We start from the raw sequence: 15433 nt of genomic DNA on the forward strand, positions 1-15433 counted from the left end.
AATGTTAGAAAAGTGATTTTAATAATAAAATAATAATAGAAATTGGGGCCGACCCCATGGCCAGGTGGTTAAGTTCACGCTCTGCTTTGGCGGCCCAGGGTTTTGCCAGTTCGAATCCTGGACGCGGACATGGAGCCACTCATCAGGCCATGCTGAGGCAGCATCCCACATGTGACAACTAGAAGGACCCACAACTAAAAACACACAACTGTGTACTGGGGGGGCTTTGGGAGAAAAAGGAAAAATAAAATCTTAAAAAAAAAATAATAGAAATAATAAAAATAACATTCTGAAAACCTAGTGGCTTTCATTTGTCTCTTGATTTGTGGAGTTTTCACATCCCACCCAGTACCTTTCAAACTCAACCCTGAAACTGCTCAGACAGGACCCCCAGGAGGGTGTAGCATGCGCTGAACCATTAGCACTTGAGTCTCTAAAGTGACACTGCTGTTATGTGGCGAGGGTCGATGACAGTCACCTTGAAGCACAAGTGCTTCCCAAGAGGCCAGCCACCCTTCAGAGCGACACCTGTTCAGCCCTCCTTGTCTCCTGGCTGAGGGCACACCAGCGGGACACCCCTCCCAAGAATGACTCCAGGGCTCGCTCAGACTTTAGAGCGTGTTTCTCGTCTTCTCTGCTGTGGTTTCGCATCGAGCCAAGCTTACTGGGCCCTCCAAGAACAGGTCAGGGCTTGGGGGTGCAGGGGAGGAGGGCCCTGGGTGGAGCCAGTGAGGGTTCCCCATGCACAGGGGACGGGCAAAGGAACCGTGGCCCATCCATGCAATGGCCTGCTCTGTAGGCCAACAGTGGACAAGCTCTGAGACAGGTCAAATGGAAAGAAACCAGGCTATAAATCAGCCATTATAAAACGCAGTGTGGGAGTCCATGCAAATGTCTATGTGGATTTTGCAAGAAGTTGGGAATGAAACATAGCAGGTTAATGGGCGCTGATGGAGTGGAAAGAAGGGCAGGGAAGCTACATTGTAGAATTACCTTAAATCAGGGGACCTGTAGGTCCCTCTCTCTCTCACATTCACTCACACACACACTATCCACACAGCAAAGAGCTGCTGAGGGAGCAGACTGTGAGGGCGAGCAGGGTGACCACGCTGGGCTCCCCTCAGGGGCCGACCTCCCCACAGTAGACACGAGTGTGCCAGGAGCAGCAAGCAGGCCGACCGGGCGGCCCTCGGCAGGCCGTGGCTCTTTAACTGGTGGTCGTAACACAGGGCCGCCCAGCCCTAGTCTCCGCCCTCCCGCCTGCGAGCCTCACCTCTCTGTAGTCCTTCTTGGCCTCCTCTGGTCTGGAGCTCGCTGACACGGAGGAGAAGCTGGAGGTGGAGGACCCCTGGCTGACGGAATCCACGGAGCGCTGAGGGGGCTGCGCAGGGACCTGCAGCACGGGAACCCAACAAGAGGAGGGACGTGTTGGGGCCAGAGAGGAGACCCTGGTCTCAGAGGGCCAACAAGCACAGCCCCGGACACTCACCTCTGAAGACTTTTGCCTCCTTTCGAAGGACAGGTGCTGGGCTTCCATGATGGACAGAATCTAGGAGGACGAAGGGACATGAAAAGCACTGAACGAGATGGGTCGCCAAGTATCATCACCCATAACACCCCATGCCCACTTATCTCCTCAGAAGGTCACGCAGCCCAGCCACAGCCTTGGAGAGCCAGAGAAGCCAAGGCCCAGAGCGGGTGGGAACTTGCTCAGGATCACCCTAAGGCGGGCTTCCTTCCGCCGTACCACCGCTCCTGCTGTTCCACAGAAGCTGGTGCTTCCCACGAACGTGCTCAGAGGACAGGGGCAGCCTAAGACGGAGGGGCCACAAAGGCTGCCTTGTCTGGCCCCGGCTGTCTGTCCACAGGTATAAAGTGTGACCTTTGCACTGGCACCTACGTGTCTCAAGCCGGAGCAGCTCAGAACCAGGCCAAGAAGGCAGTGTGCCCCTTCCCTCTGCAGGCCTGCCTCTGGAAGGGGCCTTTGGTAGCAGCTACAGTGGCAGAGGGGCCGTCTGCTCCTCACAGGCATCTCAGGGCAAGGGTGGCACAGCCCAGTCCTGGCAGACTGGCCGCTGCACAGCTGACAGCTGTGGACGCACAGTAGGGCAGTAGGGCTGAGGCCCCCCCCCCAGGGGTGGGAGCAGGGGTGTACACCTTCTGAACCTGTGCTACTGTAGAGCCTATGTTAACAAAAATAACAATCATAAATAAGGTGGGTGGAGGAAACCTTGGAGGGATGGATACGTTTACGGCATCCATTGTGTGCCGGTCTCACAGGTGTATACTTACCTCCAAACTCATTGAGTTGTATATGTTAATTATGTGCAGCTTTCTGTAGTTGATCACACCTCAATAAAGTGGTTTATAAAAATATCAACCAAAACTGTGCTAGAAGACAAGAAGAGCAAACTGAAAGAACTCCCAAGAAAGAGCCTGAAGCTGTAAAAGGAGCCAGTAAAAAATCAAGAGGCAGAGGCAGGGCCTGTGGAAAGACAGGCAGCTGGAGAGCTGTGTTCAGACGGAATTGCTTGTGTGAGCCACAGATCAATGCTGTTCTGGACACAGCAGTCTCACGACCTTGGCTCCACTGCGCGTGGCCCTAGGCCTCCTCTGGCCAGCTGGCCAACACCATCTCTGAAAGCGTCCTTCAACCACAGCTGCTGCTGGGAGACGAGGCACGAAAAACTGGTCTCCATGAGCCCCTCCATCCCTACCCACTCACGAAGTGAGCTCTTTCACAACACGCTGCCCCGAACTACATGTTTCCCGAAATTACTGCCAGGAAGGGATGAGCAGTTCATGAACACATCACTTATAAGAGAAACGACATGATGTTCAAAAGTGGCCAATTAGAATAAGGTTTTTAGGAGCTGAGAGGGAAGAGACAGGAAAACAGGGCCCCGACACACTGCTTCCACGCCCCAGGCCAGGTCCCTGCTTTTCTCCGTCAGGGCCACTGTCCCCTCCCCTCCCCTCCAAATGCTCATGAAACAATAGCACTCGGAGGCCAGGGAAAACAAGGCTGGGAGCAGCTCTTGGAACAGCACCAAGAAAAACTGCTAGTAAACTGACAATAACATAAATAAGTAAAATCCATTAACAATCAGCGCCCAAACGCAGCAGAGAGGCTGTGGGCCAAGTTCTGTTCTCAGGCACTAATGCACGGTTTGCCCAGCATGGCCAAGACCTAATCGGTGGACACTGATTTTTAAGTCACATTACTGCTCCGAGATGAAGAAAGCTACCTTTGAGTTTAGCGCACACGCGAGGGGCGTTTCTTTCAGCCTGTTCTGGATCTCCGTGGACGCTCCGTTTTGTAGCAAAGTCTCTATGATGCCCTGGTATCCCCATCGGGCTGCTATGTGCAGGGGAGTGTCTCCTTTCTCGTTACCGATATCGAGTCTGCACGACTGCACATCGTAGTAGACCAAAGCCTTCACGCACTGCAAAGAGAGTGGGAGAGCCATCATGGACCCCCAGGCCGAGCCTCCGCAACGCCCGTGCACACCACAGCCTCAGCCTGCACTCACCACGCAACGGTGCAGGGACAGAGTCAGACCTCAAGGGGTCCCGGTTACCTGATCAGCACACATCATTCTTTCAAAAGAACCCAGCAGCCAATCAGTACGAAAAGGCTGAACAACACTGGGATGTAGGAACCAGGTGCAGGAAGGAGCCACCGGAGCAGCCCTGAGGCCGCTCTCCCACGTGAGGCCTGCCTGCAAGGCTGGCAGTCCCCTAACTGCTCAGACGGGCTCACTGCACCTAGTTGTTTGTGCGACAACGTGGCTTATGCGGAACACCTGCTTTCCTTCTCAGAGTCTGGAATTTGGGTACATGCTAGGCAGGGGGTGTTTATGTGACCAGCCTCCAGTGAAAATCTCAGGCCGAGTCCCTAAGGAGCTTCCCTGGTAGACAGCACTTCATGTGCTGTCACAACTCTTTGCTGGAGGAATTGAGCTGTCCTGTGTGACTCCCCTGGGAGAGGGGGCCCTTGGCAGCCTGCGCCTGGTTTCTTCCGGACCTCACCCCCACCTTCCCTCTGCTGATTTTGCCTTGTGTCCTTCCGTGGAACAAATCAGAGACAGAGGACAACTACATGCGGAGCCCCATGAGTCCTCCTAGTGAATCGTTGAACCTGGGGTGCTCTTGGGGACACTAACACAACACACATAATAAGTGATTGCTGTGTAGCGACTATAGAATGGGCTAGATCTACATTTATCGGCCTAGAGGATTTCCATGATGTACTGTTAAGTTAGGAAGGCAAGCTGCATAAACATGTGCAGGGTGTGGTCCCGTTTTTGCACACCAACCACTAACCGAGCCTCAAGCATACGTATAAGTTCACCTGGATGTCACTATGGAGAGAGGGGAGGAGAGAGGAGTTAGCAAAAAATAACACACACACACAGGTAAATATTAAGTGAAGATGGAAATTACAAGACTCCTTGATATTACTATAAAAATTGAATATGAACAAAGGTAAGAACCAGATGGAAGCAGGGATAAATGAAAATGATTTAATTTCAGGATAAGATAATGGGCAATTTAAGTTTTAGATTTCTGTTATTTCAACATAGCATCTGTAACAAATTTAAAATTTTTTTTTTTTTTGAGGAAGATTAGCCCTGAGCTAACATCTGCTGCCAATCCTCCTTTTTTGCTGAGGAAGACTGTGCCTGAGCTAACATCTGTGCCCATCTTCCTCTACTTTATATGTGGGACACCTGCCACAGCATGACTTGACACACAATGTGTAGGTCCACACCCAGGATCCGAACCAGCGAACCCCAGGCCACCAAAGCAGAATGTGCAAACTTAACCATGGCACCACTGGGCTGGCCCCAAATGTTAAATATTTTTAATTAAAAAAATTACACACCATATGTTCCAATAATTATCAACACAGAACACTACATTAAACTAATGAGTGTCACGAGAAAGGGTGAAGACAGCGTCTTCCAGACGAGGAGCGCCACTTACGTCTTCGTGGCCGTAGGTGCAGGCCAGGTGCAGAGCGGTGCAGCCGTTGTTGTCCTGCACCTCGGGGCTGGCTTTGTAGTGCAACAGCAGCAGCTGCGAGGAGAGGAGAAGGCGTGTGAGCACCCACCCAGCGCAGACACGCCCCTCCTCAGGAATGGCGGCCAGGGTGCCCCAGGGGAGGCCACTTGTTTCCGTTTGGATCTCATTCACCTACGCTACAGTCACTCTCACCCTCCCTGACACACGCGCAGAGATCACAGGTCTACAGCCCCACCCTTCTTCCCCCGTCATCGTTTCAAATCCACACCTCCCAGCTCTGTCCTGCAGACCCACGGGGAGGTGCCCCAGACTCGCGGCCCATCCTGTGCAGCCGCAGCAGAGTGCGTGTGGAACAGAGGAGCGCAGAGCCCGGCTCTGCCCAGCCCGAGAGCACCTGCACGCACACGGGCCCCTGCCGGGGCCACTCCTGCTCACCGTCACGCTCTGATAGCCCTTCTGGCAGGCGAGATGAAGCGGAGTGGCCCCGTGGTAGTCCGTGGCATTCACCACAGCGCCTTTGGAAACCAGGAGGTCGATGAGGGCCGCCTGCCCTGCAGAACAGAAGGACGTCGCCATGGAGAAGGCAAGAGAAGAGGCTCTCCAAACCCCAAATGTGAAGCCACATTATTTTACCCTCTTAGTCCCTCTATGCCAGAAGTATTTTTCTGCCTGAGAGGAACCAGACTGACATCAAGTCAGACTCTGCAGGTTCAGGACACTTTGGAGTGGCCCTTGGAGGGGACTCGGCTCCAGTCCACCTCTAGGCAAGAGAAGTTAGTGGAAAAGAGTCTTAGATGCCCACAGAAGATTCCACGGTTCCTCAAGTCATAGGATGGAATATTACACAACTATTAAAAATACTCACAAGACGAGATGTTCTTATATGTTGCCAAGTGAAAAAAGCACAGTGCACAACAGCATGATCCTAATAATCTCATATATTTTATAAACATGTACACACAAGCATGCCAAAATCCAAGACACTCACAAATCCAAACCATCTCTGGGATATAAGATGGCAGGTGATACTGGAGAGGTCTGTGTTTCCCACTTGGAATGTGTACTTTACAAAACAGTAAAATTAATTTTTTAAAAGCAGGACCATAAGAACCCTAATTCTCAGACCATGCTGATAGCTTGGATTCAAGCTGTCCCTTGCTGGACCACCAGCCCACAGGTAGTGTCAGACATCCACATAGTGAGAATACAGACAGGCGCTTTCAGCCCAGGCGCAGCACACAAAGGCCCTCGGGGGGTGGACCCATGACGCAGCCCCTTCCACCACCCCAATCCACAGCCCCTGGCCAGCCAGGCCATGGCTGGGCTACCCTTGGCTCCCTCCCTTTGCCTTGAGAGCCCACAGAGGCCAATCCAAGACTACATACCACAGAGGGCAGCCACATGGAGCGGTGTATGACCCCTGTCATCTCTGGAGAATGGAGTGACAACTGAGGGATCATTCAGCCTCCTAGGAGAGAAAAAAGATACAGAAAAATGCACCCTAGGAACGACATGGCAAAGCCTCTTCCCGACCAGGATGGCCATGGGTCCTGGGACTGGAAGACAGAGCTCAGGGTGTGATCCAAGCTCTCTTCAGCTTGGTCTCCTGCAGAGAGGCATCTAATTCCAGGGTCCCTCCCCTCATCCCACCTCAAAGTAGCCTGACAAGGGTAAGGGGAAACCAAAAGGCTGCTGGGAGAAGGTGACACTCCTCCCATCCTAAAAGGACTTTCCGAGGCTGGGCAGGTGGTCTGCCGACCCAGCTGGAATCCAGCCCAGTGGTGCCAAGTATTTTTAGGACCTTTGTTCCATCTGATTCTCCAAACAGGCAGAGGGTACTGTCTCCACTTTACAGCAGAGGAAGCAGCGAGGATAAGTTCCTCATTTAAAGCCACATGGCAGATAAGTGGGCAAGTCCCGCCTGGGCCCCGTGTCTGCGCTTCCTGGCACGCTGAGCCTCTGCGAGGACCCGCGTACCCGGAGACCAGCTGCTCGCAGTCGTCACAGAAGCACAGAGGGTGACACATCTTTTGGACAGCATCTTTGTCTTGGTCTTCTTGGCTCAAAAGTCTTTCCACTTCCTTCTGGTTACCCGATGCAATGTGCTAAGAAGTGACATCAAAAACATTACTGACATCAAGGAATTATTTGCTTTTTAAGGCATGAAGTTTTTGATGTCCTTAGAGAAACACGTGTCTGTGTATGGAGGGATGAAATGACTTGCTCTCTGGGATTTGTTTCAAAATAATCTGGGCGGATGGGGGAGTGGTGGGGAAAGAGGAAACAAGACTGGGAGATGGCTACGTAGGGGTTTGCTCATTCTACTACGCTCTTCTATTTTTGTAAATAATAGAAAATTCCCATAATTAAAAAAACATCATCACAAAATTTCCAAAGCAACAGGAGTCGAGGGGCAATGCATCCCGAACCTCAGTGTGGATGTGGACGCTCACTAGGACGAGCCTTGGTCCCGTCCTCTGTGCTCTAAGGGAGCCTCAGCTGGGGGGAAAGGAACAGCTGCAATTAGCAGGAGACCTCACGGACAAACCAACCCACAGGGCTCACCCCGTGATTCCTGGACGTGCTCCCCTCAGGAAGTGAGATATTCTGGAGAGCACGTGGCCCCAGGGGGCTCTCCAGGTCCTCCATGGAACCCACTCTGGCTCCAGGTAGCCTGGAAGCATCAGCAGGCTCCCCTAGGAGGTAGGTCCTCACCCAGCTCTCGCTGACTGCCTAGAGCCCCTTGCTAGCCCCCAGCGGTCGGTCAGGTCTGAGCAGGGAGCTGCCTGCACATGCCATGTGAGCAAACCACCACCGGCGCTGAGCCCCGAGCCTGGGGCTCACAAACATTTGTGACACGGGCTCCAGGAGCCCAGGAGCCGCATCAGCTCTGCCAGGGCTACCAGTGAGGTGCCCTTGAGCCAGCCCTGAAGAACAGGTGGACAGCCTGCACCCTCCGAATGCCGTCCAGCGTGGCTCCAGCGCAGCACAGACTGGGGGAGACAGGCCGATGTGCTGACCCCGGCCGTCAGCCTCAGCACTCCCGCCGCCCGCTCCGACAGAGCACAAACACACGGCAGTGTTTGACCACGCAGAGCGCCCTGCGGCTGCCGCGGCTGCAGGCACGTGGAGAGATGAGGGCTTGTCACACCTCTGTGCCCACAGGACTGCGTGGTGTCTTACCTTAAACAGGCAGTCAGTGGGAGTGGAAGTCATCTGAGACAGCAGGCTCATTCTCTGCTTAAGGAACAGTCTGTCACCAAACCCCTCAGCCTCCTGCAGGAAAAGCCCAACAAGCTGTTTAATCACCATCACGAGATGCCAGCGCAGACCCTTGAGAACAGACGACCCAGGAACAATCTCGGCCGTTTCCCTCAGAACAGAGTCAGCGGGGCCTCGTCCCCTCACTGAACCAGAGAGCTGGCGCGCATCAGGCTGGGAGCAGGGCTTCCAGTGGGGCCCGCGGAGAGTGGTAGCACACGGGCTGTGTGTGCGTGTGTGTGTGTGTGTGTGAGGGAGGGTGTCACCTCTAAGTGTGGAACGTAACACGCTCACACCATCCTCCTCCAGATGGAAACCAGCACCATCCCGGCCTCCTCCTCTCAAACCTCTGTCATGAAGCCTGCACAGCCCTGGCCCCTGCCATTTGAGCTGGGCCTCCAGAGAGGAAAACCGCCTGACAGGCTGGCCTGCACCTCCCTGTGTCAGCCAGCAGGAGAGTGCCGGGTCTTGCTTCATGGAATCCTTGTTAAACAGCAGACAACATGACCACTGGCCCAAAGGCCAATAAGATACTGCGGTCCACCCCAACTAATACATTCAGGTCTTCATATTACAGATAATGTTCACCCACATACAAAAAACTAAAAATGCATCCTCCCTTTATGAGGTAATTTCTAGTAAGACACTTCAATGCTCACTTGAGCACGTGCCATTCAAGTGTCTAATGACAAATTAACCTCCTCAAAGAGAGGCTTGGTGGGAGGTAAAGAGGCTCTTTTCCAGCCAGCTGCTTCTGGAAGAACTCACCAAACCCTGACAAACAGTGGGATCAGGCTCTGCTTACAGCCTCTAAGTTCTGACTGAGAGGTCCAGCTAAAGGGAGAGCCCACAGCACCTCGGGGGGGACCGTTTCCGGGGTCCGCTGTCAGCAGAGCCCCTCCCACCAGCTGCCCTAAGAGGGTGAACTTGGCGAACAAGCACCAACTCCCAGAATCAGAGCCACTTCTGCTCCCAGCCACTCTACGCCATATAATGTTCCAACAACCTGCTTTGTAAGGTCCGAGAAACGTCAAAGACATAGTGATCATTTAGGGGCACTTGGGGCTCTGTCCTCAAGGCCGGGTGACTATTTGCAGGGCAGTGACGAAGAGAGGCAAGTGTTCAGGCCTGAGTCTTCGGGGAAGAGTGAGCTACCAGAAGAGACAGCACATGAGCTCAGACCCACCTGGGAAAGAGGCAACAGGCCTCATCAGAGACCCAGTGAGTGAGAAAGACCAGGAGCCGGCAAAGCTGGAGCCAGGAGGGGCAGACTCTCCCAGGGTCCCCTGCCGGCTTCAGAAGGGAAGCCCCTCAAACACTCCCCGAATCCCACTTGGAATATTTTCGGAAGTAAAAGTGGGGGTGGGAAGCCGACTGATACTGTTTGGTCAGCCACCTCCCTACACATCAGCCAAAGGCCTTCAATTGCTGGCCTTACTGCCTCCATGCCACAGAAAGTAAGCAAGCAGGATGGCCGTGGTAAAAGTCTCGGGGCAGCAAGAGGACAGAGCACCCTCAGGAGGCGAGCACCTCTCTCCAGGTGACAAGTAGCACCCTGATCCCATCAAGAAGCACCAGGCGATTCCTCTGCAGGGTGGTGGAGCCAGTAGGGGAGCAAAGTCTCAGACCGATCAGAGGAAAGAACCCGAAGGGGACCAGTCCAGGCACCACGGGAACAACACATGTTCCTAGAACCTCACAGGTGACAATCCAAACTAGGAAATCTTACTCCCCAACTAGGGAGTGAGCAGCAACTCTGCTTCTGCAGACATACGTGCATGTAGAGGGACAGGTGCACGCACGTGTACATTCCAGAACGTCAGTGATTTCCGTCTAAATCAGAAAAGTTTCCTCAAGAGTCACAGGCAGCTAGAGTTCAGATGAGATGGACAGCCCCTAATTTCACCCGCTTGTGCACAGGAGATCAAATCAGACCCCAGACCAGAGCAGAACTAAATTCTTCAGTGAGCACGATACTGTCAGGCTAGATGCCAACAAGTGAGGCAGGTTCTCAGAGTTTAGTCAAAAATAAAACTGCAGAGGCACAGAAAAAAGACATATTCCAAAATGTTAATGAAAGTCATCTCCAGCTAATGAGTTTATGAGAGGCTTTCGTTGTCTTCACTGCAACTTTATATATTGCAAATATTGTTTATAAGCAAATAACAGTCTTCTCATCAGAAAACATAAAACTATTCTTCTGGGGAAAACAGAGTATACAATACTCTTTACAACATAATTTCAATTACATAAAGCATACATTGCTAAGAAAAGACTGGGAAATACATAAACACGTTAAGGATGAATGAATTCAGGGACAGGCCCATGTTCTTGCCCAGATGGTTTAACTTACCATTACTTTGGGAGATTCTAACATCAGTAGAAAATTAAGATCAAGAGAATGTTGAATCCTCAAGACTCTTGGTTTGTAATACAGAAACCTCTTCATTTTACTAATTTCAACTTTGTGATGTCTGTGAGCACCATCATGCCTTGCTGGTTGGTATATAGTGAAATAGGCCAGCAAGGCAATGGTGGTTTAAGATTCTCACAATTCACATAGAAATATAATTGCCTCCCCCAGCCAAAGCTCACCAACCAAGAGAATAATACTAAGGTTCTGAGTCCTAAAATTCCATACATTAATAATCTCGTTTCTTGCCTAGATATCCAAATTCACCATTTCTAGCTCCCCTTCTGCCCTCGTGCTTCTGAGGATAACGAGCACCGAGGAAGCAGGACACGAACACATGAGTCCCGATCAGAACCCGCCAACTTCTACAACTAGTTGAGTGCTGGGTGTTCAGTCCGCTCAGAGGTTGTCAAGCCTCACAGCCCTCAAACGGCCGAGGCTCATTCTTGGGAGACCATTTAAGAATCCCACCACTCCAACCTCAGAACCCTATCAAACCCGTCAGGACACCCCCAAAGACAGCCCAAGGCAGGAAGGAGAGCTTACGGGCGGTTTAGCAGAGAGGTTTCCTTGCCGAATGTATTCGACTGCAGCCTCAACTGAGGTCAGGCAGTATCCCAATTCATCTTTTGCTGAGCTGCAAAATCTGAAGTTTTTGATATAACTCAAATTTGCCATCCTAACCAAAAAAAAAGAGGAAGAAGCTTTATTGTTGTCTACTAAATGAACACTTCTGCAGAAACAATGCTAGTGGCTTGGGTGACTGGAGTCGGTCAGCTCCAGGAGCACTGACTGCTACCCCCTCACTCTCTATTTACAGAGTGTGTGCAATTAGGAAACTAAGTAAAACTACTTGTTACTTTCCTGGAATAAGGTAGTTTTTAGAAAGCTGATTATCGTAAAGTGAACTGTGGGTTCCTGTGGGAAGGGAAGGGCTTTGGATCCAGACAGAACTGGACTCAGCTTCCTGCTCAGTCACTGACTAGCTGTGTGTCTCAGAACGAGAAATATCAGCAATTTGGGCCTCAGTCTCCCCATCTATAAATGGAATGATAGCCAACCCCCTGGGGAATGAAGGCTGAGCAGGCAATTACAAGAACAGTTGCTCTGATGAGCAAGTGACTCATAAGAGACGCTCAGTTTCCTGGAGTTACACTAAAACCACCAGAGCACTGTGCTGCCATTTTGAAAAAGTATTTTAACAAAAGAGGATTACCAATTAGGGATCTCTGTTTTCACAAGCAGGTATAACAGGACTGACAGCAGGTCATCAGCACACATGGTCTCCAAGTTAACTGCAGGGGAGACATGTTCAAAGCCATCAGGAGACGAGGACGGACCAGCAAGCGTATCAACTCCCCACCACCATCCAACCCACAAAACCACAGCCCAGTAAGACTACACATCAGGGAGAAATTCAATTGCGCAATTTCCTTTGCAGCGTCCTGAATAGATGTCAGATTCAAGGAGAATACGAATGCCTAGCATCCTCAGAACATGTGCAAAAGAAGGAAGTTCCAAGCAGACCAGCCCTTGGCCCCTTGCGGGACGGCTGAGAGCTCAGGGAGGTCAGTGACAGTGGACACAAGCAAAGGGGTGCCCAACAGCCACCTCCAAGAGCTTCTCTCCTCCTGAGATCATTTCCATTTTATACACTACGGAGACTAATGCTGACGTGCAGCTTGACTTTATTGTTTTCATTTTGAAATTCTGTTTAAGTAATCCATGCGCACGTTTAGAAATTCAAACAGTACAAAAGAGTGAACCATGTGCATCCTTCCCAGCCCTGCCACCAGGTCTTCCTTCCCAGAGGCCACTGCTGCCGCTTCCTGCACCTTTCCAGAGACAGTCTCCAAACTCACCACCATGTATGTGGATGCACAGCCCTCCCCCTCTTTCTGTGATGCTGCTGAAAGTGTACCAAATACACTTCTGTTTATTTCATTTAATACGCTTTGAGGACCATCCTCTATCTGCACACATACATCGGCCTCCTCATTACTTTTTCTTAGCTTATTTTGTTTTGTTTCACTTTTTATAACGGAAAAACTTAAACATACACAAAATTAGGAGAACAGTCTAACAAACAGTTGAACTGCCATGTACCTATCACCAGCTTGGCTCATTTTTGAGGTAGCTGCTTCTCTGCCACCATTTTCTTACCCTAGTCTTACCTAACCCCCGTCTCCCACCCCCCATTACTAGGCAGCCACTCATCAGCACAGACTCCGGGGGCTCACACCTGATGCTTGGCTGCACGCCAGCCCATCTGTATGATCCTTTAAGACAGCACTGCTCCTTAACAGACTTTTGCATCTGGCCGTATGCATCGACCCCATTGCCAGGCCCCTTCCCCGAGCACAAACCTCTGTGACTAGGAGACTGCGTAATGAGCTGCACGACCTTTCGCAAACAAACCAGCTTCTGTTGTGGGGAGGTGCACTTGTTCAGCTGAGCCAGCTCCCTCTTTGCACGAGGTATGTTGAAGCTGTAAAATCAGTGGGAAAGTGACAAGACCCCAGTGTGAGGGCCCTTCTTCCTTGATCTAACACGAAACCTCAGATTTACAAACCACAGGTAATGAAAAACAAAAACAGAAACTCAGAAGGAATCTGACTCAAGTCAGTGGCAAAACACTGCTGCTCTAAATGTCCCATTCAGGCTGCCAGGTGACATGGCTGCCCCAGAAAACTAGAAAAAAATCAAACATCCTCAGTCCCAGAGTAAAACGGCCCAAGAGAGGAAAAAAAAGTTGAAACATAAACCCTTTAGATATTTTCGTATCCTCGTGAAACTTAAAGTAATTCAAAGGAGGTGCCTCCATGGCAGGGTTCCCTCAGACGGGCAGGTGAGGAGAGATGTCTGCATGCAGGACCCACCTGGGCGATCACGTGCCCACCTGGAGACCAGTCCTACAAAACCTCACCCCCTTTCGCTCCCACGCAGCCGGCATGCTGGCAGACAGGCGGAGGAGGTGACGCCTACAGTCAGCTGCCAATTCAGCCCTTTATCTCGGGTCCTCAGTAAGAACCAAGTCAACCCAGCGTGCTGCCACTGCTGCTTCCAGCAGAGACGGCGCCCCAGCCTCAGGACCCTGAGCTGCCACAGCTCAAACCCTCACCTGAACTCAGGCTTCACACCAATATCTTTCTGCTGAAGGTCTTGAAGGCTTCTCGTGATTTTGTTAAAGGCAGCATCCTAACAAGAGATTTTAATGAAGCTTCAAATTTCTTCAAAAGCTCAGAATAGAACAAGGCTTCCCCCTGGATGATGATGATGATTTAGAACCTACCTCGCTGGCCTCCATGGTCCCGACGTATTTAAAGATCAGATCATAAATATCGTGCTGGACGTACACCTGTGGAATCAACGGGCCCAGCTCAGGGTGGGGCTGACAAGGAGACCCCCAGCCCGGCCGCCTTCTCTCCCCGCGCCGCCCTGGCCGCCTACCTCCACCGCTTGCTTCATCAGCGTCATCTGGGCCTCCTGCTTGGCGAGCACTTTCTGGAGGACACAGAAAGTACTGTTAAAGAGCTGAGATTTGCACACGGCAAACCGCCACCCTCTCTTTCGAAAGCCCTGCAGCTCACCAGGTGGGAGTCCCTCAGCAGCTGCTGGAGGCATTTGGTGTAGAGAGCGTTCACCGAGTCCTGCACAACAGAGCAGAGAGACGGGTCACTCTTGTCACCCGCGGCCGCCACCCCCAACCCAGAACCTGTAAGGCAGCCGGAGCGAGGAGAGCATTCACACGAGGTACTTCCCAGTGACAATTATGTGATTTTTCTCAACTTTTTTTTAGGTGTATATGCATTAAGAGTAGTAAAAAATTCCCCGTGGGGTTAACATAGATCACAGCAATATTCATTTTTACACTTCTGCATGATTTTCAAGTTTTCTACAGTGGCTGGCACTACTTTTAGAGTTAAAAGAAATATTCAAACAAAACTTTCAACAGTGGAGGCAGCAAAGTTTCAGAGTCAACTGAGGGATCCCAGAGCTGTGAATGGGCCTGAGAAGGGCACGCCTGGCAAAGCAGGACACAGCTACTGACTATGTGATGACGGAGGCTCTTCCTTTCACACTCCCTGAATGTTCGCTGGAAAGAGGTGATGTTCCTGTCAAATCTCTCCGAGTGTCTTCCCAAAAACTCTCTCACATCTTCGATGGTTTTCAGAGAGAAGGAATCTGAGGGTGTTGAAGGCTCCTCTGAAAAAGAGACAGAGGGTCAGGCCGGCTAATGCCTTCACTGTTTCCTAACGGGGGAAATGCCACATGCTTTGCCCTGCTCCCCTAGGGTCTGGGGCCCCATCTTCCAGGGGAGGACAGGGATGACCTGATTTCAAGATATTGCCCAGGAGCAGCCCACTTACAGGACAACCCAGGGCCCAGAGAGCCGAGTCCTCTTGAAGCCCTTTCCTAGGACAAACCTGGACTATTTGGGACCTTTGGTATGACTCATGAGGCTCTGGTGAAGAAGCCTTGATTGTGGACAATAAGAGCCTCAGAGTGCATTTGGCACATCGATTGTTATATCAATTTCCTGGAACAAGTGAAGAATTATTATTCATTAAAAATAATGAGATCTCAGAGAGGCACAACAGTGGGGCTGAGTGGGTACTCCTGCTGTAAGAGCTAGCCCTAAAGCTGAGGCTCAGAGACAGAGCCAGGGCTGCCACTTCGCACAAGTCCACGGGGCGACATGTACATTGAGGTCTATGTGAATGATGCCTC

At 51.4% G+C, this 15433-nt stretch overlaps 1 protein-coding gene across 5 annotated transcripts in view; it reads right to left on the minus strand.

The window, feature by feature from the left end:
* ANKRD27 (ankyrin repeat domain 27) overlaps nt 1-15433 on the minus strand; it is a 46998-nt gene that overhangs the window by 13732 nt on the left and 17833 nt on the right. For all 5 annotated transcript variants that reach the window (XM_070224002.1, XM_023649479.2, XM_070224001.1 and 2 more), the window contains 16 exons: nt 14754-14908; nt 14293-14352; nt 14153-14206; nt 13995-14060; nt 13824-13900; nt 13069-13190; nt 11919-11997; nt 11249-11381; nt 8212-8304; nt 7006-7133; nt 6414-6496; nt 5464-5579; nt 4990-5082; nt 3249-3446; nt 1490-1549; nt 1274-1393 (listed from right to left, as the gene is read on the minus strand). In XM_070224002.1, coding sequence (XP_070080103.1) covers nt 1274-1393; nt 1490-1549; nt 3249-3446; nt 4990-5082; nt 5464-5579; nt 6414-6496; nt 7006-7133; nt 8212-8304; nt 11249-11381; nt 11919-11997; nt 13069-13190; nt 13824-13900; nt 13995-14060; nt 14153-14206; nt 14293-14352; nt 14754-14908 — 1637 coding nt within the window. The remainder of the gene's footprint in view (nt 1-1273; nt 1394-1489; nt 1550-3248; nt 3447-4989; nt 5083-5463; nt 5580-6413; nt 6497-7005; nt 7134-8211; nt 8305-11248; nt 11382-11918; nt 11998-13068; nt 13191-13823; nt 13901-13994; nt 14061-14152; nt 14207-14292; nt 14353-14753; nt 14909-15433) is intronic.

This window comes from Equus caballus, chromosome 10 (assembly GCF_041296265.1).
Source record: "Equus caballus isolate H_3958 breed thoroughbred chromosome 10, TB-T2T, whole genome shotgun sequence".
Lineage (NCBI taxonomy): Eukaryota > Metazoa > Chordata > Mammalia > Perissodactyla > Equidae > Equus > Equus caballus.